At 43.3% G+C, this 26,245-nt stretch overlaps 1 protein-coding gene across 3 annotated transcripts in view; it reads right to left on the reverse strand.

Moving 5' to 3' along the window:
* camk2g2 (calcium/calmodulin-dependent protein kinase (CaM kinase) II gamma 2) overlaps positions 1 to 26,245 on the reverse strand; it is a 340,104-nt gene that overhangs the window by 78,760 nt on the left and 235,099 nt on the right. For all 3 annotated transcript variants that reach the window (XM_069885378.1, XM_069885379.1, XM_069885380.1), the window contains exons 6-12: positions 23,783 to 23,855; positions 19,796 to 19,898; positions 12,254 to 12,337; positions 9,924 to 10,018; positions 2,146 to 2,268; positions 1,721 to 1,804; positions 524 to 566 (exon numbers count right to left, since the gene is read on the reverse strand). In XM_069885378.1, the coding sequence (XP_069741479.1) occupies positions 524 to 566; positions 1,721 to 1,804; positions 2,146 to 2,268; positions 9,924 to 10,018; positions 12,254 to 12,337; positions 19,796 to 19,898; positions 23,783 to 23,855 (605 nt within the window). The remainder of the gene's footprint in view (positions 1 to 523; positions 567 to 1,720; positions 1,805 to 2,145; positions 2,269 to 9,923; positions 10,019 to 12,253; positions 12,338 to 19,795; positions 19,899 to 23,782; positions 23,856 to 26,245) is intronic.

Here is a 26,245-nt window from a genome sequence, read left to right on the forward strand (position 1 = left end):
ATCCTGACCCAACAATACTGCGGACATGCAGACTGCAGGAGTTCACCACCACCTCTCAAGAGGCAATGACAGCAGAGCCCCAATTCTCACAGCACTGGCAAACCACCCAGTTAGCGTGCCAACCAATACACAAACGGACTTGACAGGACTGGGAAAAATTTCCAGATTGCTGATCTTCTGGGGACTGTGTATTTATTACTCCTTCTACAGACACCATAACCCAGTGGGCAATCATTTTGTAAGATCCAAAATTCTAATAATTCACCGCAAATGTCCTGAGGTTTCTTCCAATATACAGCATTATTTTACACCTGACTTCAGTCGAGAAACTGCAGTAGTTGGTGGACAAATACAAGTTGCTTTATCTGCATTGTTAAATGCACTCTCAGAAATTAATGCCCGGATAAAATAACACAGATAGCAATGGTTTATAAACACCAGCATTGGTCCCATCACCTGTGGTTGGTGAAATGCTCACGATTATGCAACAGCATGCTAGAGACATACCTTTATAGAGACATACCTGAGAAGTTTCTTGTCGCAAGCATTGTGGTCAGAATTGCACCCTGGGTCAGAAAAGATTGGTTAGTGAATGCGCTCATTGCTCATTTCCTCCCCACACCCTTCAACAGAGATCACAACTATTTATTCAGCCCTTTCTGCTCTTCATTGGGGTGTGTGAAATCCACTCATTGCAAACCTCTTTCCACATGTAAAATAGACTTCTCCGGTTTCTGCTAGCCAACTCTTCGTTCTCCCTCCCTTCCCCATCCCTCTTTCCTCCAGCTCTCCACCCCATTCCCTCTCCGTTCACAGACCCATCCCCCCCTTTTTACCGCCCCTCCTTTATCCACCTATTACCTCCTGCCTGTGGGACCATGTTCCTCCGACCTCCCTCCCCCCCACCCCCCCACCATTGGATTCAGGTGCCTCATATTTTGCTCAAGCCTGAAACATTGGTTCTGTATCTTTATCTTTGCTGTATAAAGGACACTGTTTGACCTGCTGAGTTTCTCCAGCATTGTGTTTTTACTTCAATTACGGTGTCTGCAGACCGTGTGCTATGACAACAACAAAATTTCAAGCAGAAGCTCTTTGCAGATTTTAATTATGTCTATTAATGACAAATATGCTTGAATTAATCTTTCTCAACATGATATATGTAGTTATTAATTCTAGCACATCAGCCTCACAGATGCAAAAAAATAATTCTGGCTTCATAGTATATCTAATTGCTTTGTATCCTGACAATTTTGGACCTGTTACCAAGATCCACAGAGCAATAGAAACATAAAAACCGCCACACTTCAACCTGGCTGATGGGCTGTTCAGAACTTTAAATTTAAATAAATTTAAATGTAGACATACAGCTTGATAACAAGCCACGACTCTGTGCTGCCCAATTTACACCTAATGAACCTACAAACCCCGGTACATTTCAAATGGTGGGAGGAAACCAGAGCCCCCAGGAAAACCCACGCAGAAGCAGGGAGAACGTACAAACTCCTAACAGACAGTGCGGGACTCGAACCCCGGCCCCAGTGGCACGAACCGCGGAACTGGCACAGAAAAGGAAAGAAGGCCATTGGATGCTGGGGGCCTGAGTGGTCTACTTCTGGCACGACATTCTCACGTTATGTTCTCGTTAACCTCCCACCCAAAAATCCCTCATTGGCTTTGAGTACGCAGGATTTTGTTGGGAAACAATACCACCAATCACCTTCAGCTTTCTTCTGGCGTTGAACTTCCTCAAACATTCAACTGTTTCTTGACGGTGCATCATTGATGCTACGGTGGAACGTTGCTGAGAAAAGAAATTGTCTAGTGTTATTTGGTTAGAGAAAAAAAATCATTTACATCAACCTATATCAGCAACATTTATAATAACATTGAGTTTTATAGGAATTTTTGGAACAATTTCACACCCATCTGAAATTGTCCATACATTTATTCATCAAATATTTAAGCGAAAAGGTCAAGTGAGAGGGATAACATCCTAAATTATTAGATGTAAAAGGATGATTTTCTTAAAAAGATACAAATATAATTGTTTTTCAAGGGCACGAAGACAAACACACAGACAAGGTAAAACAACACAAAGCCATTGGATGTACCATTGATGAACAGGTTGGAACGGGGACTTACGCAGACCCATGGGTGCTTTAGGGCCTCGGTTGCTGTTATCCTCTTGGCTGGATTGATGGTTAGCATCTGGTTGATCAAGTTTTTGGCTTCTGGGGTGACGGTATCCCATTCTGGAGAGGGAAACTGCCATAGAAAAGCAAGAGTGAGTACCTCATGACCCACAGGGCTGCTGGCCGTAAAAGATCATGGAGAATATTGATCTAATGGTGACGCAGAATACTAACAGTGAACTATTATAGGAAAGCTTTCAATGAAATATGAGAGAGAGAAAAAAAGAGCAAGAGAGTGTGAAAAAGTGAGAGTGAATGGGAGAGAGTGAGATAGAGTGAGAGTGTCACACAAAATTTGAGTTGGAACCAATTCTCTCACACTTCTGCATCAAATTGATGAAATGAAGGTTCTTCTCCTCTGTTTATCATTGCCAAATGTCGGGCATTGAATTTGTTCAGACAAACTCAATACAGTCCCTTGTCAACAGTGCCCCCGGCTCAGCGTAATTTAGTATTGCTTGATTGTGCATCTGGAATGTGGGCCATTGACATGGGTGCGACCTAGAACTATTTATATACTTTTCTTCACATGGCATATTGTCACAAGATCTCTGTGGGGAGTTAGTTGGATAAAGGAAACAGATCTGTGGTATTTTTAATAATGACTACACTTTTTCTTGTTCATCTTCAGGAATTGTCTTTGAAACCTCCAGCTCAGTGAACATCATTGCCTCTCTGAATACCAGTTTGTCCACCAGTGGTCATCTTCACCAGTCAGTTATAGTTCTGCCAGTCCAATCTAGAATTAATCTGGGCTCAAATCCCATCAGGTCATATAAATCACACTCCCCTCCTCCCAAACATACACTTTAATGGTGGCTCATGAGAGAGGTCCGAAAAACACTTTCTGTCAGGAAATGGAAAAAGATAGCACCTTCTGGGGAATGCTTCAAAGCCAGGAACTTATTATTAGATGGTTGGTCCTGCCATTCTGTGAAAGGAGCTGCAAGGACAATCAACAAAGACACGGAATTATTACCGCAGATCAGCCCACCAGCTCAACACGGTCCCCCTCACAATCTTCCCCACAGGATGTTCTAATTTGATTCTGACTCCACAAATTTAGGCCCAATTGTCAAGAGGACCAAGAAGAAACTGCTGAGGCTGCCATCAGAGCCAAAACCAACCGCTGGAGGGCAGGCAAGCCTTCATGGCTTCAAATCCTTCATCAATTCATCAAGATGAACACATAAAGTTGTTTCCATTCCTTTGCTATTGGACCCAAAATCATCAGATGCTGGGGTCACGTGCAATACCCAGTGCTGGAGGAACTCAGCAGGTCACACAGCATCCATAGAATGCTAGCCAACCTTTACTTCCTGACCTGCTACATGACCTGCTGGGCTTCTCCAGCACCTCTGTGTGCTATGCTTCTCCTTTGGCTGTATCAATCAAGCGACAAACACTTCGATGGGTCTCAGATCACACACAGGCCAGCCTTCCTTCCTAGGGAATCTCTTCAATGACATGGACAACAAAGATTTTGCTTCCTGAACACTTTTGGGTGTATTTTATGGACTTTGGACTGCTGATCACAAAAATTACTTTAAAGTTTTCCTATCACATACTGTTCTTTTAGCTATAACCTATCTTTGTGATTTCCTTTCATATTTTAAGTCTAATTTAAGCACACAAAACCATGAAATGTAACATATCATAGAAAATTCATTTTCTGCATTCTCACTTGGACGTCTTCTCCGCTGATCTTGGTGCAGTCAGTGATGAACATGGTGAAAGGTTTCACCAGGACATTGCAACCATGGAAAAGTGGTATCAGGGCAAGTGGAATCCATCACTGCTGGCCGACTATTGTTGGACACTGACACAAGAGGGATCAGATGCTGAGTACAAATGAAAATCAGCGGCAAATTGTTCAGAGGATACGGAGAGTCTACAGAGAGATAAATGAGTGGGGAAGGGTCTGGCAGATGGTAAATGTGAGGTTATCCACTTTGGAAGGAAAAATGGAAGAACAGATATTAAATATTATTTAAAAGGCATGTGATTGCAGCGTGCTGCCGTACAGAAGGATTTGGGAGGGCTTGTACATGAATTGCAAAAGGTTGGTTTGCTGGTGTAGCTATCAAGAAGAGAAATGGAATGTTGGCCTTCATTGCTAGAAAGATTGAATTTAGGAGCAGGGAGGTTATGCTGCAACTGTTCAAGGTCCTGGTGAGGCCGCACCTGGAGAACTGCGCGAGTTCTGGTCTCCTTACTTGAGGAGGTGGTGCAGATTAGGTTCACGAGGTTGATTTCAGGGATGAGGGGGTTAACCTATGAGGAGAGATTAAGTTGCCTGGGACTGTACTCACTGGGATTTAGAAGAATGAGAGGGGATCTTATAAACATATAAAATTATGAAAGGCATAGATAAGATAAAGGTAGATAAGTTGTTTTCATTGGTCTGGGAGACTAGAATGAGGGGACTTTGCCTCAATGTTCAGGGTAGTAGATTTAGGGTGGAGATGAGGAGCTGCTTTTCCCAGAGGCTGATGAATCTCTGGAATTTGTTTCCCAATGTTGCCTCCCAGTGGAGGCAACGTTAGTAAATATATTTAAGACAAGGTTGTATAGATTTTTACATAGTCGGGGAATTAATGGATATGTGGAAAAGGCAGGTAGGTAGAGATAAGCTGATCATCAGATCAGCCGTGATCACATTGAATGGCAGGGCAGGCTCGACGGGCTGAATGGCCGACTCCTGCTCCTATTTCTTAAGTTCTTATAATCCCCAATTTTTTTCCAGGAAGCAAACCATTTGAAATAAAAACTTCTTGTCCAGTGTAACCGTGTGTTTTTGTGTCTCTGAATTCTCCAGATATGGTGGCAGGATGAGAACTAGTGTCTTCTGATCAAAAGTTCAAGGCTCTAGGAGCCATCCTAGTAACGATACCACCGTTACCCTAAAGCAGGGGTTTTCAAACTTTTTCTTTCCACTCACATACCACCTTAAGTAATCCCTCACTAGTCACAGAGCACCTATGGCATAGGGATTACTTAAGGTGGTATGTGAATGGAAAGAAAAAGTTTGAAAACCACTGCCCTAAAGGGAACAGTAAAAAGCTTGTTCATTTTAACCATCTATTTTTGCGATCAAAAAATCTTGTTAAAATTCATGGCATGGCAATAAAAGCTTCAGGGATTCAGAAAGATTTATAGTAATTAATGTCCTTTTACAGTAAATGCTTAAGTAACCTTCCATTTTACCCCCTATGGATCACTACAGAAGCAAAAATAGGCATTTTATTAAATCAATTTTAAAGAATTCTATTTGTTCAACATGCATCATAAGACAGGCCATTTTAAATGGGTATTTTATTGCATTTGAGAAGAAACATTGCCCTCTGTGTCTCAGCAACACTTTGAATGGTTCAATAAGAAAATAATTACACATGGCACCATCAAAGCCAAATAAATCAGAGCTGATGAATACTGACACCTCCCCAAGGCTCCAGCGCAGAAATGAAATTCTGGACTCTTTGCATCGGTTTCTCTAAACAATGGAAAACAGATTGCCACATCTGAATCGTGCATTTGACAGGAGCTTTCAAACAGGAGTAAGCTCCTCTGGTGGACGGTTGGATAGATCCTATACCTGGTGAAGGCCCTTTTTCTGGGGGCTGCTGGCACTTGTCAGTATCGCTTGATTCAGGGAATCTAGAGGAAGGCTCACCTGACTGTCCTCAGCACTGCGCTGATGGAAGAGCTAAGCGCGATCATTTTGTGCATTCACCAGCCATTTCCTTCTGATACCCATCCCTTTTTGCCAGGCCGTTTGGTTGTTGGACACACTGGCCCGTCAATAATGACTGAGTAGGATAAACAGGGCAGATGCAGGTCAACAGGTTACACAAAACACAGGTTGAGCTTCATAGCTTCAGATTCTGCCTGCAAAGGTTGTTGGCAACGTCATCGGGTGCAGGAGTGCCTCTGTGGTGCTCAAGTGATCCACACTCAGGAGTGCGCGATTGAATCTCCTAATGGGTAAAATTCAGCTGGAAATGAACAACATCAAGGAAAAAGTGCCAACGTGATTTGATGCACAATTTGTATGTTGTAAAGGCAGGCAATCTGTGCCATAGTGTCTTCATGTTGCCAACAGCAGAAGGGTTAGCAGCGGCACAATTTCAAGTAAGGAGGAGAATTGCTGTGGTCTCACATGGATTAAGTTCCATCTACTATCATATGTTCACAGGATATGGTGAAAAGATCACCTTTCTTTGCCCTGCAAAGATCACCAAAGAAGTGCAAAGTTCTGGTGATGGTTTTAAAACAAGGTGAAGTGCAAGAGAGTCTCCTCTAGGATATCGAGTGGCTGTGAACCTCACCACTTCCTCTACCACCCACTGTCACTGTCCCACACACTGTTCACCAGTGAACTTGAGCTCGTGATCCAATATCCACCTGGACCTCCTCAAGCCTGGTTCCAAAACACTGGAGCATTACAAAGCCATAAGACGTAAGAGCAGAAATAAGCCATTAAGCCCATCGAGTCTGATCTGCCATTTATTCATGACCTGATCCATTTCCCCAATTAGCCCCACTATCCAGCCTTCTCCCCATAACCTTTGATGCCCTAGCTAATTAAGATCTATCAATCTCTGCCTTTAATACACCCAATGACCTGGCCTCCACAAATGTCTATGACAACACATTCCACAGATTCACCACCCTCTGGCTGGAGAAAATCTTCCATATCTTTGTTCTAAGTGGACACCCTTCAATCCTGAAGTGGTGCCCTCTTGTGCTAGACTTTCCCACCATGGGAAACAACCTTTCTATATCTACTCTGTCCACATCTTTCAATATTCAAGATGTTTCAATGAGATCCCCCTCATTCTCCTAAATTTCAATGAGTACAGACCAAGACCTGTCAAACGCTCCTCATATAATCTTTTCATTCCCAGAATCATCCTAGTGACCCTTGGACTGCTCAGCATGGTACCTACATGGACCCTGGTCCCCATTGCTGGTTGCCAGGAGCTGGCAGACCCCTGGCTGGTGTGAGGCCACCCTGAGCTGGAGCTTGCCATATAATCTTTTCATTCCCAGAATCATCCTAGTGACCCTTGGACTGCTCAGCATGGTACCTACATGGACCCTGGTCCCCATTGCTGGTTGCCAGGAGCTGGCAGACCCCTGGCTGGTGTGAGGCCACCCTGAGCTGGAGCTTGCCATAGCAGTCGCCTTTAGCTGGCTGCACTCTGCACCGTCACCTGGTGGGTCTGACTGAAATTATACAAGAAAGTCTGCAGATGCTGCAATGAAGGGAAATACACAAACGTGCTGGAGAAACTCAGCAGATCACACAGCATGCGTAGGAAATGGCAGGGGGAGACCTCTTCAGGAACTGATAGAAGCCTCCCTGCATGGCCTGCTCGGCTGCTACAGTTTCCTTTTTGTTGGACTTCCTCCAAGGGCTGCTCCTGTTAATTCAACATCTTGTACTTTCATCCAAAAGACTGTAGGAAATCAATGAACATGTTCAACAGAGGACCGGGTAAATTCTTGACAAGACTGTCAGGGAGTGAGTAGAGCAGTGGGAATAATCTGATCACTCTATCAGAGAGCCACACAGGTTTCTTCAATGATTTCTCAAAAATAAAATCACTTGTGTGGTTGACCACAGAAACCTCCCAGAACTGTCTCTGTCTTGCTGTTATCAGAATCCTGAATGAACCTCACATCAGAAAAGTTATGTTGCCTTTGCTATGTAGGAACTAATATCTCTCTAAAACTCCACCCTTCTCTACTATGTGCTACCTGGGTGGAGTGCTTGTAACACAAACTATATTATGAAATCTTGGTGTATTTGACAATAAACTGGAAAAAAAACTTCCAAAAATGAGCAGAAGTTAAAGATTTCATGTTGAATTCTAATTCATAGAAAGAAAGATAATTGCTTGTACCAGCAAGATAGAAAAACTAAAATGTTGTTATAGTAAGGATAATAATTACCCATGTAAGAACAAAGGACAACAAATTTTTTCAAAAGGTTTGCTTCCTAAAAAATAAAAATGGGGATTATGATAGGCAACTTCAAGCTGAACTCAAAGATCATTTCAGATTTGCTGTATCACGTAGAAAGTTGGAGAACATTTTAAAAACAAACTTTTATTGGATTTAGCGTGTTTAATCGCATAATGATGTTGTCACACTGCATTAGTTCAACTGACCTAAAAAATGCTTTGCCGCTGATTTTCATTTGTACTCAGCATCTGATGCCTCTCGTGTCAATGTCCAACAATAGTCGACCAGCATTGATGGATTCCAGTTGCCCTAATACCGCTTTTCCATGGTCGCAATGTCTTGGTGAAACCTTTCACCGTGTTGGTCACTGACGGCACCAAGATTAGTAGGGAAGAAGTCCAAGTGCGAATGCAGAGAATGAATTTTCAATGGTTTTGTATGTTTGAAGAAGACTTAAAATATGACAGGAAATTACAAAAATAAGTTATATCAAGTAAAAATGGTGCGAGACAGGAAAATCTTCAGGTTATTTTTGTGATCAGCAGTCAAAAATTCATAAAATACATCTAAAAGCATTCAGGAAGAAAAAGCTTTATTGTCCAATGTAATTTATACTGCATTTTTAATATGTATACTGTTTATAAAGTTTAGAATTTATTTATGATAATACAAAGAAGAAATGATCAGTCTTTCTGCTCTACCAGTTCATAATTCCTTGTTTGGACCGGAGACTTTGAAAGTAAAAAATGAATGTGTGGTTCATTGGAGTATAAAGGACTTCTCTTGAACTGTAATGGTCTGGATTTTGGACTAAGTGTTAAGGCTATTGTACAAAGAAAACATCCCACAGAAATGCTACCATCTTTTGGAAGTTTGCTGCCATCAGAGTCAAGGGAATTCACCAACAAGTTGTACAAATAACCAATCCCATTGAAAAGGCAGCAAGCCAGGAACGAAAAGAAATGTTACGGAACTAACTTTCTAAAAAAGGTTAATGAGTAAAGAGTTGTGAAATTAAAGTCTAAGTATGAAATGTTCTTCACAGTCAGAGAGGTAGTTAAGCAGCCACATTTATGACATAAACATAAATTCATAGTGTAGTCTCATGGAATAACCGTTCGAATGAGGATAAATATCTTCTGTGGATCACACTGGTGAATGTGAACCTACTGTCTGTAGCACATAGATTCCAGAAGTTGCTGAGAAAACTTGGTCTGTTAGGCCCCCTCATAACAATTATCATCGCACTCTCCATCCCCAACTTGTGGTCTAAAACCATAGAACCATTGAATGCTACAGAACAGAAAACAGGCCATTTTGCCCTTCTAGTCTGTGCTGACCATTGTCCCACTGACTTGCTCCCATTCCATGACTCTCCAGACTTCTCCCATCTATGTATCTATCCAATCAATTCTTAAAACTCAAGATCGAGCCCACATTCAGCACATCAGATGGCAGCCCATTCCACACTCCCACCACTCTGAGTGGAGAAATTTCCCCTAATGTTCCCCCTAAACCTTTTCCCTTTCATATATATTTTCCCCAATCTAAGTGGAAAATGCCAACTCGCATTTGTTCTGCCTTTACCTCTCATGTATTGCAAACCTCGATCCAAATCTCCCCTCATTCTTCACTCCAAGGAATTAAGTTCCTTATCTGTTTAATCTTTCCCTGTACTCAACTCCTGAAGACCGGAAACATCCTAGTAAATCTTCTCTGCACTCTTTCAATCTTCCTGATATCCTTCCTTGTACTTACATCGTAGGCACCGGCCTTAATTTGTTGATAAAGCTTGTGCTGGTCCTCATCCCAGAAAGGAGGGTAGCCCACTAATAATATGTAGAGAATGACTCCTGTAACACAACAATGGTGGATCAGAATTAATTAGCCAGAAGGGTTGGGTTCTATTTTCCTGTTCCATTTTTTATTTCTTTTAGATTGACTCTCACCACCAGGCAGTTAAACCATGAAGGGCCCCTGATTACTCCGGTGTATCTAACACTCTACCCAATGCACTAGTCCAGTGGTTCTCAACCTTTTTTTCCCCCACTCATATACCACCTTGAGCAATTCCTTACTAACCACAGAGCACCCATGGCATCCTATAGGGGCTTTGTGGTTGGTAAGGGATTACTTAAGGTGGGATGTGAGTGGGGAAAAAAAGGTTGAAAACTACTGGGATAGTTAAACGGTATTAAAAGTCACCAAGTGGGATGAAGCCAGATCGTGAATAGATCAACTCTCAAACCCTCAGCTCCAAAGTTGGAGCTGAACTCCAAGTTTTCAATTAGGTTTTTTTTTAAAAAAAGCTAAGGGACAAACCAGATGATGGAGATCCAAAGGAGCAGAAAATCAGTGCTCAAGCCTCTGACCAAAGAGTAAATGTTTCTTGCTCTGCAGATACTCTCTCACCAGCTGAGTATGTAAGTGGGACTGGGAACTGCTCTGCCCAAGACCGCCAGAAACAGCAGGGTCAAGGACACAGCTCAGACTATCTACACTTCCCAATGCCTTTCAAATACAGCTAACATATTAAAAGCCATCCCACTCTGCCACACATTTCATCCTACTCCTGTCAGAAAGAAAATTCATGAGTGTGAGATCATACACCAGCCAGTTTCTTTTCTAATTTTATCAGTCTCCTGAATGAACCTCACATTGGTATAGTTAAGTTTCCTCTGCTTTGTATCAACTTATCTCTCCCTGTAACTCTGCACTTCTGCATTAAGTTTTATTTGCTGTACTATGTATGGGATACCTAGCAGAACTGCTCACAAAGCAAACTTTCACACTGCATCTTTGTACAGGTACTCCTCAACTTACCCCCATGTTCCATTCCGATCAACTGGTCATATCTTGAAATGGACGTATGTCGGAGTTACACTGTATCCATGTTATCGTTCGTCAAATACAACATAGCGGCCACCAAGGCCAGCTCTTGTGAGAGGTTGGCCACCAAGGCCAGCTCTTGTGAGAGGTTGGCCACCACTGCCGAACTCTCATAAGAGTCATTATTTTCCATAGATAGGCCCAACTTTCACCCGTAAATGCATAACTTTTATATTTTTTCATTAAAAAAAAAATCAGTCATATGTATGGATGGCCATAAGTCGCATAGGTGGTAAGTTGGGGATAACCTGTACATGTGACATAAGAACATAGGAAATAAGAGTTGGAAAATAGAGGCCCATCGAGCCTGCTCCGCCATTCAATGAGATCATAGCTGATCTGATGATCGGCTCGTCTCCACCTATCTGCCTTTCCCCATATCCCTTAATTCCCCTACTCTGCAAAAATCTATCCAATGTTGTCTTAAATATATTTACTGAGGTCGCCTCCACTGCTTCAATGGGCAGCGAATACCACAGATTCACCACCCTCTGGGAAAAGCAGTTCCTCCTCATCTCCATCTTAAACCTACAACCCTGAATCTTGTAGCCCTGTCCCCTGGTTCTAGTCTCCCCCACCAATGGAAACAATTTACCTACCTCTATCTAATCTGCCTTTTATAATTTTATATGTTTCTATTAAGATCCCCTCTCATTCTTTTAAATTCCAGTGAGTGCAGTTCCAGACGACTCAACCTCTCCCCATAGGGCAATCCTCTCATCTCTGGAATCAACCTGGTGAACCTCCTCTGGACCGCCTCCAAAACCAGTCCATCCTTCCTCAAGTATGGAGAGCAGAACTGCACGCAGCTCTTCAGATGTGGCCTCACCAGCACCTTGTACAGTTACAGCATCACCTCCTTGCTCCTAAACCCTAACTAGAATGAATCCCCACTTGTTATGTTCAGCAAAGCACTCAGACTCCAATCTCTTTTCTCCAATAAATACCTAAAGGGCACCTCTTATGAGAGGTTGAGTAGCCTCTCAGCTGGCAAGAATAAAAGATTGAGGTGATTTAATTTGAAGCCCAGGCAGATCCCCGTAATCTGTGGTGCAGCTCCACCCTCATCCTACCTTTTGTAGACCAAAGCAGGGAAAGGACTGTGAAATAATTGAAACAGGTTTGAAAGGGCCAAGCAGCCTCTTCTTACCATTGGTCCTATCCCCTATCAATTCCCAACAAGCAACTTCACTGCTCACCGCATGCCCAGATGTCGACTGGTTTTCCATATGGATCTTTCCTTAAAACCTCTGGGGAAAGGTATCCAGGAGTCCCAGCAAATCCTATAGGAGTTTAAAAACAATTGGATTAGGCATGTGATGTTATTGTCCAATCTTATAACATGATTATATGAGCACACGTTGAGTGCAGTGGCAGGTCTTTAAGCCTATTGTTTCCACTGAAGCTCTCTGATCAGCACAGGGCATAGTAACACCTGATCCAGTGACCTGCATTCTCTCTGATCCTTTGGTTCCTCCCATTTCACATAGACACAAGACAACAAGATCTAGGAACAGAAGTAGGCCATTTGGCCCTTACAGCCAGCCCATCTAGAAGATAGATTATCAGAGCAGGGTTGTAATGTTCAAACTTTATGCGGCACTGGTGAGACCTCACTTGGAGTATTGTGAGTAGTTTTGGGATCCTCATACACGAAAGGGAGAGTTAGGAAGTTTCAAGGATGAAAGGGTTATCACATGAGGAGCATTTGACAGCTCTTGGCCTGTACTCGTTGGAATTTTGGAGGATGGGGAGGGTCCTCAATGAAATATTTTTACTGTTGAAAGGTGTGGACAGAATAGATGTAGAAAGATTGTTTCCCCACAGTGGAAGAGTCTAGGACAAGTGAGCACAATTTCAGGATTGAAGGCATCTAGTTAGAACTGAGATGCGAAGGAATTTCTTCAGTCAGAGGGTGGTAAATATGTGGAATTTGTTGCCACAAGCATTTGTGGAGGTCAGGTTGTTGGGTGTATCAAAGGGAGAGATTGATGGGTTCTTAATTAGCCAGGGCATCAAATGTTATGTTGAGAAGGCCAGGTAGAGGGGCTGAGTGGAAAAATGATTGAAAGGCAGGGCAGACTAAATGGGCTGAATAGCTTATTTTTTATGGTCTTACAGAGTCCGCTTCGTCATTCCACTCAGCGCCACTCCCCTGCTTTCTCCCCATAACCTTTGATACCTTGAGTATTCAGATGCCTATCAATCTCTGCTTATGTCCAACAACCTGGCCTCCAAATCCACTTGTGTTAACAAATTCCAGAGGTTCACCACCCTCTAGCAAAAGAAATTCCTCCTGGATGCCCTTCAATCCTGAAGTTGTGCCATTTTGTCCTCAACTCTCCCACCATGGGAAACAACTTTGCCACATCTACTCTGTCCAGGACTTTCAGCATTCAAAATGCTTCAATGAGGTCCCCCTCATTCTTCTGAACTCCAAGGAGTACAGTCAAAGTGTGGCAAATGCTCCACATATGCTAATCCCTTCACTCCAAGAATCATGGTGATGGATAGGTTAATGCAGTGGTTCTCCACCTTTCTCTTCCCACTCACATCCCACTTTAAGTCATCCCTAGGCCATCAGTGCTCTGTGATTAGTAAGGGATTGTTTAAGGTGGGATGTGAGTTGGAAGGGAAGGTTGAGAATCACTGCTCGAGACCCAATTGTTACTGAAACCTTTTGCTTGAGGAAAATTGTCATTGGCCCATTTCCTTTGGAGTTATGAAACCGTGCACATAACGAGTCAATTATGTATGATTGAAACAGAGGTTTTCAAACTTTTTACTTTCACTCACATCCCACCTTAAGCAATCCCTTACTAATCACAGAGCACCTTTGGTATAGGGTTTACTTAAAGTGGGATGTGAGTGGAAAGAAAAAAAGTTGAGTATCACTGGGTTAAATGGTTATTGAACTTGTCCCAAGTTTGGATAAGGGTTTTGTTTAATGGGTTTATTGTATTGTATATGTTGAACGTTTAGTGGGTAGGGAGGGGGGTGGGAAGGAGGGAGGGAAGGGAGGAGGGGAAAAGGAGAGAAAATGACACTGTGTATATTCAAGAGGGAAATGTTTGTGTGTATTTTGGTTAATATGGTTCATAGTGTGAAAAATAAAAAAAAAATAAAAAAAGTTTGGATAAGGGTTAGAACCTGGAGGGAATGAGGAGAGAATAGACTGCAGGAAAATAAACAGAATGGGATTCCCTCTGTGAAGTGGCAAGGCCTCACTGGTCCAAAATGGCTTCCTTCAATGTCGTAAGGAAATCTAGAAATATCAGGAGAATGCCAACCTTGTACAGACAACTCGGGCTGAAATCCTGGAACCCTGACTGGAGAGGTGAAAAACAAAGTGTTACCCTGATCTCATTCCAACAACGTTTTCTGGATTATTGGCAAGCAGCTACGGGAAATCAGGATTAGGTTTCCATGGTCAACTGATATGCACTATATGGCTGGTTTCATTGGCTTGTGACTTAGAAATTTAAAGAGGATATGATTAACAGGCTCCAGATTTGATTGGAATGGGGACCAAGAACCTTCCCATCACGTATGAAAGCCACAGGACATCATTTCCTGCCAAGTGATGAGCTGTAATCAGACTGATGCCCCACAGCTTTACAGGAGCCATTAAAGATTAGTTCGACCCAGTCAGATACAGTACAACCAGAGACAAGGTCAAGCGGATTGTGACTGCATTCTAAGAGACACATTGGATTGAGGTGCTTGCTAACTCAGATGGGCCACTGTAGTCGACCTGTGGCTTGAATAAATCAGATAAAAGGAATAAGGGAGCATCTACAGGGTAGGGGAGGAACCATTTTCACTGGCAGGAGAGGTGGCAACCAGAGGACCCTGACTCAAGGTGAAAGATTTAGGGGTATTCGTGGAGCATTAGTGATGAAGCGACCTGGTCCTTTGGACCAACTCGTCCATGTCGACCAAGTTATCTACCTCAGCTAAGCCCATTGGCCTGTGTTTGGTGTTGTGTGACCCCATGGATTTGATGTTTCCAGTGGTAGGAGACAGAGGGCATAGCCTCAGAATAAAAGGAAGTCCCTTTAGAAAGGAGATGAGGAGAAATGTCTGCAGTTAAAGGGTTGTGAATCTGTGGAATTCTTTGCCACATACAGCTGTGAAGGCTAAGTCATTGTGAATACTTAAAGCAGAGGTTGATGTGTTCTTGATTAATAAGGGGATCAAGGTTATGGGGAGAAGGGAGGAGAACGGATTGAAAGGAAAGTTGCATCAGCCTTGCTTGAAGGGTGGAGGTGACTGGATGGGCTGTATGTCCTAATTCTGCTACTAAGTTACTGAGTTACAGGGAAACATTTAACAGGTTAGGATTTTATTCCTTGGAGCATAGAAAAATGAGTGGAGACTTGATAGGTATACAAAATGCTGAGTGGTCCAGATAGAGTAAATGCAAGTAGGTTTTTTCCATTGAGGTTAGGTGAGATACACACGAGAGAGAGACATGGGATAAAGGTGAAAGGGGAGAAGGATAAGGGGAACATTAGGGGGAACTTCTTCACATAGAGAGCGATGGGGGTGTGGAACAAGCTGGCGGCTGAAGTGGTGAATGCGGGCTCAACATTTAAGAAATATTTGAACGGGTACATGGATGAGAAGACTATGTACTGGGTGCAGGTAAGTGAGTCTCGGCAGAATAATAGTTTGGCACAGACTAGAAGGGCCAAAAGGCCTGTTTTCTGTGCTGTAATATTCCATGATTCTGTGTGCATCTAATCTGATTCATATCATTCAAATGGACCAGGTAACAGGGCTTGACAAGCAATTGTCATGTTATGGTCTAAACCTCATATTCCCTGATTCCTTTCATATTAAGAAAGTTATCGACCCCAATTGTGAACCTTCAACAATCCTTTGAAGGTGAGAGTTCCCAACATTCTCCAAGTGAGTGAAGAAGTTTGTTCTCATCAGAATTCTAAATCCCTGACTCCTTTATTCTGTAACTGTGACCCCTGGTTTTAGACTCAACAACCAGAAGCATCCCCCTTCATCCACTCTTTTGAGACTTGCAGGAATCTTGGAAGTTTCAATGAAGTCACCTCAGGTTTACAGGACCTGCAGGAAAGAGGTATCAGTGCCACTAGTCTCGCACCACCAGGTTCAGGAACAGCTGCTCCCCCTCCACCATCAGACTCTTCAACAACATACTCAATCAGGGACTCATTTAAGGACTCTTACTTGTGCACTTTATTGATTTTTTAAAATTGCACAGTCAGCTTACTTACATTCGTTATCTGTTTACATTTCTTTCTATGTTTACATGTGTATGTTGAGAACAGTATTTTTTGCATGACCAGTAAGTGGTAATGCTGCCACACCTGCAGGAAAAAGGATCTCAGGGTTGTATGTGATGTCATGAATATACTCTGACAATAAATCTGAACTCTGATATGGGCCAAACACAGGCAAAAAGGGCTAGTTTGTGTAGAATTCATCAGCTTGTACAAGTTGAGCAAAAGGGCCTGTTTCTGAGCTGTTAAACTCTAACTCCATGATATGACACATGGAGATGAAACACGTTTCTTTTTTCTGAAAACTGAATCTTGAACAGGAAGATCAAGGGAAGTAATGTGATTTACAGGTTGCTTAGTCATGTCGCCCCAGGGTGTGAATTTACGCTTTCAATTTACTTAAGTACCACTTATATCTTCCCCTATGGTTGCAACCTTGTTAAAATAATTACATATGTTGGTGATATACGGAATATCCTATTTAGTTTATGTAACTGTCCATACTATGTTATTGAATTGTACCCTTTTTTTGTTTAATTTCTTTAAGATCAATAAAAATATTTTAAAAAGAAAATAAATAATGATCTTGTTTGCCAAAAGCCTCATTGGATATTTGAGGTTAATACCTTAGCTGCAAGATGTATCAGCTGTTGCAAATATAGCTGCATTTGCATCTAATAGAGACCACTGCTGACTGGATGGGTCTAGTCTGAAATAATTTATTCATGCATTCCTGGCAATATCTGTCCCCAAGCCCCTGTGTGCATCATTGTAGAGGGCAGTGATCAATGGTGGTCTTGCGTCATGTAGGGGACGAGTTAAGGATGGCAGATAATTTTTATTTGAAGGTCATTAGTGAGTCAGATGTAGGAGTTTCATGATTTACACTAAACTTCAGAAGCTAGCACGGCTAGCGTAATGGTTAGCCCAACGCTGTTAAGGCACCAGCCACCCAGGTTTGAATCTGGTGCTGTCTGTAAAGGGTTTGTACATTCTCCCTGTGCCTGTGTGGGCTTCCTCCAGCTGCTCCTCCCACCCTCCAAAACATACTGGATTTATCAGTCAAATGGGTGTAATTGTGGGCAGCACAGGCTCGTGGACCAGAGGGCCTGTTATCTTGCTGAATGTCTACAATTTAGTTAATTTTGTATTGCCCAGATAGTTTGATAGGATTGGAGCCTTCAGATCAATGTTGGACTGGCGGACTTTGAACTGACTGGTGAAATAATCACTGGTGAGCAAAGTGGCTGCAGCAGTAATGGCTTGGAATTAATCACAACAAAGGCTTTGTTACTGTCTCCATCAGAGGTCAGAAGGAAAGGTCGGAGCTGGACAACGTTTTAGTCTTAACCAAACTGCTGCATATCTTTGATATCACTATCGTGTTATCTCTGGGATAGAGGGTGCACTTTCTGACCCAGCAACAATCTATCAGGATGACAGCATTAAATCTATTAGGATGATTGCACCACGCCGCTGTGCAGAGAGACCAATGTGTGAATCGCAGAAATGTTAGTTGGCAGCTGCAGCAGTTAATTGAGAAGGCGAATAGGATGTCAGTGGTGGACTTACTTCCTTTCACTTCCTGCAGATGCTGCGTGATCTGCTGAGTTTCTCCAGCGTTCTTAAATATTGCAAATGGGATGTTGGCCTTTAGGATTGATTTAAGAGCAGGGAGGTTCTGTTGCAAATGGCATAGGGGAGTGGTGAAGTTGCACCTGGAAGACTGAGTGCAGTTCTGGTCTCTTGAGCAAGGATATACTTGTGGCACTGAGGAAGTTCACTGGGTTAATTCCCGAAATGAAGGGGTTAGCTTATTTGAATAGGCTTGGATTATACTCAACGAAGGATGACGGGGAATCTGACAGAGACACATATATTTATGACAGGAATATGTAAGATAGAAGAAGTAAGGCTGTTTTCACTGGCAGGTGAGATGAGAACAAGGTGTATAGTTTTGATATTCGGGGGAGGAGATTGAAGACAGAGATGAGGAGGATGTGCCTCTCTCAGAGAGCAGTGCATCTGCAAGATGTTCTGCCCAATGAACTAGTAGAAACTGCCTCAACTAATGTATTTAAGACACAGATGGAATTTTGAAGAAAGGGGATTTTAAGGGTTGTGGGGAAAAGACCAGAAGGTGGAGCTGAGTCCGCAGCCAGATCAGACATGACCTCATTGAACATCGGAGCAGGCTCGACGGGGCAGAGAGCCGACTCCTGCTCCTATGTTTTTATGACCTTTGTGAACACTGTGAAGTAATTTGAGGTCCAATCAATATGTAGCCTCTGAGTTTACTGATCAATAAATCAGGCAAACTTACAGGATCTGTAATGGCATCGTATATACGCAGATAATCCCACTTTCCCAAAGTTGACAGCCTGTTCGACTGACACTGAGAACCATAGAACATTACAGCACAGAAACAGGCCCTTCAGCCCTTCTAGTCTGTGCCAAACTATTTTTCTGTCTAGTCCCACTGACCTGCAACCAGTCCATATCCCTCCATACCCCTCCCATCCATGTACATGTCCACATTCTTCTTAAATTTTAAAATGGAGCCCGCATTCACCTCTTCAGCTGGCAGCTCGTTCCACACCCCCACTACTCTGTGTGAAGAGGTCCCCGCTAATATTCCTCCTGAACATTTCCCCTTTCACTCTTAACCCATGTCCTCTGGTTTCTACCCTCTGTGGAAAAAGCCTACCTACATTTATTCTGCCTATACCTGTCATAATTTTGTATTCCTCTATCAAATCTTCCCTCAATCTTCTATGCTCCAGGAAAAAAAAGGGAAGTGGATGAACAGAAATTTTCTCCAAATGAATAACAGGAAGACCGAACATCATCTTTGAGTCATGTTGGAACTGCACCGTACCCTTCCTTTTACCTGAAAACGGAGGGTGAACCAACAAGATGGTTCACAACTGAGATGTCGACATCTTACAATGAAGCTTGGAATACATGACCTCTCAACATTCTTTGAGGCTGCCTACTCCCACCTCTGTAACAGGGCTCCTCCTCTCCCTATGCTCCAGCTGAAACCCCCATCCGAGCCTTTGGACCCGAGTATTCCACGGACCAGCTTCTGTGGTTCTCTCCCCAAAGCCCAACTGATTCTGCTGAAACTCACACTGAGCCTCGTGGCCTCCAGCTCTGGTTCCAGGCCTCCCAGTTTGGTCCCCGCTTGGGCTGCAATCCACACACTGCACCTTTGCTGAGTTACAATGGCTCCAGGTTAACTAAATGCCTTGGATTCTTCACTGTGTGTATTTAAGGCAGAGATTGATAGGCTATTGATTAACCAGGGCATCAAAGGTTTTGGGGAGAATGCTGAGCAGTGGGGCTGAGTGGGAAAATGCAGGCTTGATCCATCCTATAACAATGAAGAGAGCATCAGGCCGGCTATGTAACCCTCAGAGGTACCTTCATAGATTCTACACCCTGTGGCAACAGATCTGCAGTAATTCAGGGACTTACCAAACCACGCCTGCTGGTCTCCTTGAACTTCAATGGCCAATCCAAAATCAGCCAGTTTCACGGCTGCATTTTTACATTTGCTTGCGAGCAGTAGGTTCTCCGGCTTTGGGGGTGATAAACCAACATTGTGGGTGGAAACAGAGGCATCGTCAATGGCAAAGCAAAACACAACACAGGAGCTGACACACTTCAATGGTATTTGTCAGTCATAAACTTTCCTTCTGATAGCACAGTCACTAATCCTAACAAGCAAAACTTGACTATGCAGATTTTTTGTCTGCCCCGCAATCTTAAATTAAAATTTAGACAAACAGTACGGTAACAGGCCCATGATCCCGTGCTGCCCAATTAACCTACAACCCCGGTACGTTTTGAAGGGTGGGAGGAAACCCATGCAGACATGGGGAGAACGTTCAAACTCCTTCCAGACAGCGCCGGATTTGAACCCAGGTTGATGGCGCTGTAACAGCGTTGTGGTAACCGCTACGCTAACTGTGCTGCCCTTACCTTCACCTTCAGGTTCATTTTATAAACTATTACACTGCCCAAAGCTTTGCCTCTGAAGCAGCAAATGGGGAGATTGCAACAGTCTCACGTGCCTGGTCGGCTGACAGGACAGAGGCTCCTGTGTTTCCCCCCTTACACTGTGCTCCACTGACCCATCAAGCTCGAACTTGAAACCTCAGGTAACATAGCCACAAGCTCCTACATGCTGGGGAATGAGAGGTGCCCCTCCAAGGGGAACAAATAGCGTGAGGCAAGGTGGTTCAACATCCCCAACCCCTGTGGCAAAAGGGGTTTTGCCTATTCAGGCACAGCATAAAACCATTAGTCAGTGAACAGTATTAGAGCAAATTCCGATAATGGATCCATTTTTACTGATGACGACCACCTACCACCAGTCGCAATCTGCTGTGTGCTAATTTTGTGAATTCCTGTTCTGATTAGCGGGTACTGGACACAGTTGTACAGATGAAGCTGTAAGGGGAGGAGAGGAGACTCACCAGGATGCCGCTTTTCTGTTATGATGAGAGACAGGCTGGGTAGTACAGGGGGCACAAATGTGAGGGGCGTAGACAGGGTAGATAGTGAGAAAGGAGACATGGGATACAATAGACACCAGAATCTAGGGCAAAAATAACCTTGCACTCAATGTCACCAAAACCAAGGAGCTGATGGTTGACTTCAGGAAGGGAAAACTAGAGGTGTACGATCCAGTGACCATTGGAGGATCTGAGGTGGAGAGTGTGAGCAAATTTAAGTTATTGGGAGTCACTATCTTTGAGGATCTTTCCTGAAAGCATGTAGGTGCCTTTACTTGCGGAGGTTTGACATTGGAAAAGCTGGCAAATTTCACAGATGTATGGTAGAAAATGTGCTGACTGGCTACATCATGGTCTGTTATGGGAACACCAATAGCCCTGAGCGTAAAGCCCTGCAAAAGGTAGTGGACACAGCACAGAACGTTACAGGGAAAACCTTCCCCACCATTGAGAACATCTATGGGGAACGCTGCCGTCAGAGAGCAGCAACCCAGCACACGCTGTGTTCTCGCTGCTACCATCAGGAAAGAGGTATCGGTGCCACAAGACTTGCACCACCAGTTTCAGGAACAGCTGCTACCCCTCCTCCCCCAACGTCAGACTCCTCAACAACAAACTCAATCAGGGACCTATTGAAGGACTCTTACTTTTGTACTTTATTGATTTTGAAAAAATCTCTGTATTGCAGTCAGTTTCTTTACATTTCTTTATTTGTTTTCATGTGTATGTTGAGTGTAGTTTTGTTTTGCACCACTAATAAGTGGTAATTCTGCCTCGCCCGCAGGAAAAAGAATCTCAGGATTGTATGTGATGACATGTCTGTACTCTGACAATAAATCCGATATCAAAAGGCCCAATCAATGACTGATGGAAACTAGCCCATGCACACTAGAAGGTTCAGCAGGAACATCTGTCATCCTGCAGAATAATGTCCAAATGTAAATACACATATCTGAGGAACTTTCTGTGTTATCTAATGGATCTCCAGAAATGTTATATTCCTTTCCTTGGTGTAAAAATAGTGATGGTGCCACCAGCTCAGTGATCTGCAAGATGCTATGAGCACTTTTGGGCTTCTTATTTAAGAAAGGATGTGCTGACCTTGGAGAGGGTTCAGAGGAGATTCACAAGAATGGTTCCAGGAATGAAAGGGTTATCATATGAGGGGTGTTTGATAGCTCGTGGCCTGTACTCATTAGAATTTAAGAGATTGAAGGGGAGTGGGGATCTCATTGAAACATTTCGAATGTTGAAAGGCGTGGTCAGAGTAGATGTAGAAAGGCTGTTTCCCATGGTGGGAGAGTCTAGGACAAGAGGGCACAACTTCAGGATTGAAGGGTGTCCTTTTAGAACAGATATATGGGGGGGGGGGGATTTCTTTAATCTGTCGCACGTTGCCATAGGTGGTTGTGGAGGTCAGGTCATTGAGTGTATTTAAGGCAGAGATTGATTGGCCCTTGTTTAACCATGGCAACAACTGTTACGGGCAGAAGGCCAGACAGTGGGGATCAGCTCACAGCTGAGTTGTGGGGCAGACACGAGGGGCTGAATGGCCTTTTTATGCTCCTATCTCAGATGGTCTCATAATCTGAATTGTACCCTGTTATAGTTTATTGTCAGATAGTCCCAGGTACAAGACTGGTTTCCTCCTTTTACGTAAAAATTAAAGCAAGGAAAAAAAGATTTCTTCAAAACATTTTTCTGCATTTAAGCTGCTATGTATTGTGTTGTGCAGAACTGTTTACGAGGCACAGGTGTTCTGTTGGCTCTTTCTTTCCCCAGTGGAACCTTGCACATGGGCACGGCTGGAGGAGCAGTGAATCTGCTCCTGGAGCGGTGGCTTGCGGCAAGGCTTTGGGAGAAGAGCCTTCTTCAGTGCATCTACCTCATCCACAGCTGATGGAAGAATCTTCTCATCCAGCAAGATAATTGGAGTTTATTTATGGTACTTAAATTAACAGGGTACATAAGAAATAGGAGCAGGGGACACCATTGAACCCACTTCACCTTTCAATAAGATCAATGAAAGGGTTAGCATATACTGTAGAAGTGAGGGCATTGAGTGTATTTAAGGCAGAGATTGACGTATTTGATTAATCACAGCATCAAGGGTTACAGGGAGAAAGCCGGGAAGTGGGGCTGAGTTGGGAGGATGGATCAGCACATGATTAGAATGGGGAGCAGACTTGATGGGCTGATTGGCCTACTTCTGTTCCTATATCTTGTGATCTTGTGATGACTCTGTACTCATCCCCACCGACCTACATTTTCTGCATAACCCTCAATCCCTCGACAATGCGAAAGCCTATTAACTCTGTCATAAACAGATTTAATGTGCAGCATAATGCGTAATACATTTAATTGCCCCACCATTAATCCAATATCAGTGCATGAAAGCATATCACAATTCAAATCATTGGAATGGAACTTGGCGATAACATCCACTGCTGGTGCGTAAATCTAGCAAATTGAATTATCTTGGAGAATATATGATCTCTGAGATAATTAGGTATGCAAAAGAACATGTTAACAATAACAGCACCAACAGTGTCAGTGTCTTCCCTTATACCCTGATGGTGCACAATGAATTCTGAGCTAATTGTTTTCAGAGAAGTTGGGCCTGAGTGTCTTAAATCAAATACAAGGGTGAAGACACAGGAGACCATGCTCCCTGCTCTTGCCCTGATACTTGTAGGCCAATTAAGCCAAAGCAAGGACGAGACCACAACAAACGTTTACAACTCTCAGTGAAATAAAACCTCAGTATGAGAACTGTTGGGTGTGGGGGGAGGAGCGTTCATTCTGGGTGATTCAAAGTCATGGTATCAATACCTGCTCTGGAAACCTTCAAGCCCTGAACTGCAAGAAGCAAAAGGCTACAGACCGATCCCCTAAGAGATGAATTTCCCCCTCCCCCCCCACGCCTCCATTAACAAATACTGACCTTCAGGTCTCTGTGCACGATGTCATGCTGATGAATATGATTGACACTTTCTAGAATCTGATGAATACACTGACTGTAAAACAAACGGGAAAAAAGGAGAGAAGGGGCAACAGGAAGGGAAGGTCAGATGGGTGGAGGAAAGGATGAGAGTTAAAGAGAGGAAGGAGAAACAACAGATTCCATGAATACCAAGGCAGTGCAGAAACAATGATCTACCACAGTGTAAAAAAGGAACAGTGCCCACAACTCCTGAACGTAGCAGGGGACGGGGCATCTGCATCCATATCTTATCAAATGCACAGAGAATCTAGCCAAATGAACTGTGGAATTATTCATCTTCATTGATTAACGTCACTCTGCAGACAGTGTTCGATGAAAGGTAAGTACTTTTGCCCATCCATCACCAGAGTTGTTTGAGCTTTGCTCACCCAATATTTCTGTATCAATCAAACTATATTTTCTGCAAGGATAGCACAGAAGAGTTATTGATTATTTCCAGTATTTTGCTGCGATGTGTATCACTGGATAGTTCCTATCCTTCCACAGTTTGAGCCATTCATTGATTCTGAAAATATAGCTGCCAGCTTTGCAAAGATAAACTTGGGCTTGGCTGAGTCCAAAGATTGAAAGGTTCCACATGGGGGCTTCGCAAGTTCCCTATTTACAGAAATCCAACTTTAGGCAAACATTAAGAAGGATTATGGGATGTTGGGCTTCATTAGCCGGGGTGGGGTGGGGGGATTGAGTTCAAGTCAATAGGTCATGTTGCAGCTCTACAAATCTCTGGTGAGTCCACTCTTAGAATATTGTGTTAATTTCAGGAAAGATGTGGAAGTAATGGAGAGGGTGCAGAGGTGATTTACCAGATGTTGTCTGGACTGGAAAATAAGTTTTATGAGGGCAAGATTAGCAGAGCTGTGACTTTTCTCTCTGGAGTAAAGGAGGAGGAGAGGTGATTTAATAGAGATCTCTAAGATTCTGGGAGGCATGGATAAGATTGACAGCCAGGGCTTTTTCCCAGGGCTGGAGTAGCAAACACCGGAGGACATCTGTACAGAGTGAAGGTAGGAAAGTTTTTTTCCGCAGAGTTGTGGGTGCTTGGAATGCCTTGTCAAAGGTCGTGGTGGAGGCAGGAACAATAGTGGGGTTTAAGAGACTCTTAGACAGGTGCATGGATGAAAGAAAAATAGAGGGTTACGAAGGTAGGGTTTAGTTTTTTTTGGTGGTGTTCTATGTTCCAACAATTATTGAAGCATACTTCACCTAGTAATGATAGTAATTACATTAATTTATTAGTTTCATTTTTGGTTCATTATTGGATAATGATTCAATTAAATGACAGAATTATAGCAAGGGGATAAAGAGTGATGTGATATAGGTTACTGGAGAAAATAAACATTTCTGACGTACGGGAGAATTGGCTGACAGATACAACCCTTATGTAACCCAAGGACTACCCATTGGCCTGCTGAAGGAAATGTGTCAGAACAAGACTTCCAACATGGAGCACCCTGCTTACGTCTGGCACAACCTGAATGGGAATGATGAGGGCACCTCAAGTACTTAGATAACAAGAATTGTATTCTGACAAGAGTTCTGGATTTTGGTGATCTCCAGGGCACCTAATGCCAAGATCAGAGGGAGGTCAAGTTGCTCCACTGTCACACACTGAGTTTCATCTCTTAGCATAATCCTCACAAAAGAAACATTTCTGGGAAATCATTCCAGGTTGCAAGGACAAGCCCATGGGTTTGGATCTCTTTCCAATCAGGCACACATTCAAGAATGGGCATTGTTGAGAAATCGCTGTGAAACTGCGGCCTATAAATGAGACCTCAGTCACACCCCCCCTCCCAATATCACCATCAGGACATTGATGGGTGACAAAGTGACTGCCACTTTCAGTGCTCCAACTCTGGTCCAAGGGCTTTGATGGCCAAGCCATTAAATGTGGCACTGCATTCATCTATGCCTAGGGCTGCTTCCCTACCCCCTGCATACTTTGCAATCGTAGACAACCTCCTGAAACCACTGCGGAGGCAGCACTTATGCTGCTTCCTTGTTCCACTAAGTCCTGGCAAACTGGCCGGGGTGTCTACATCCAGCAACTATGAGCTCAAAGATATTGATTGACCTTAGATGTTTAAGCTCTCAAATCTTTTATTTTTGTTTCAAGAACATTCCCAACATTAATTGTAGACACTATTCCACTGCGCCTTTCCAGTGTTTAACAATCTTGATGAAGGTGTGCACCGATTCAATAAAAACTCTCAAAAGGAAATCAGCTGAAGAATTAATGGGAACAGATCTGCAGGCTCACGAGAAGACATGGGGGAAGGAGGGGATAGTATTGCCTGATGACAAGAAGCCTTGGAGCCCATTAATTTGAGGCAATCCTATCCCCCGTTAATTATAATCCCCTCCACTTATCCATGGAACAGTCCACCTGACGTTGATGCGAAC

This window comes from Narcine bancroftii, chromosome 6, assembly GCF_036971445.1.
Source record: "Narcine bancroftii isolate sNarBan1 chromosome 6, sNarBan1.hap1, whole genome shotgun sequence".
Classification (NCBI taxonomy): domain Eukaryota; kingdom Metazoa; phylum Chordata; class Chondrichthyes; order Torpediniformes; family Narcinidae; genus Narcine; species Narcine bancroftii.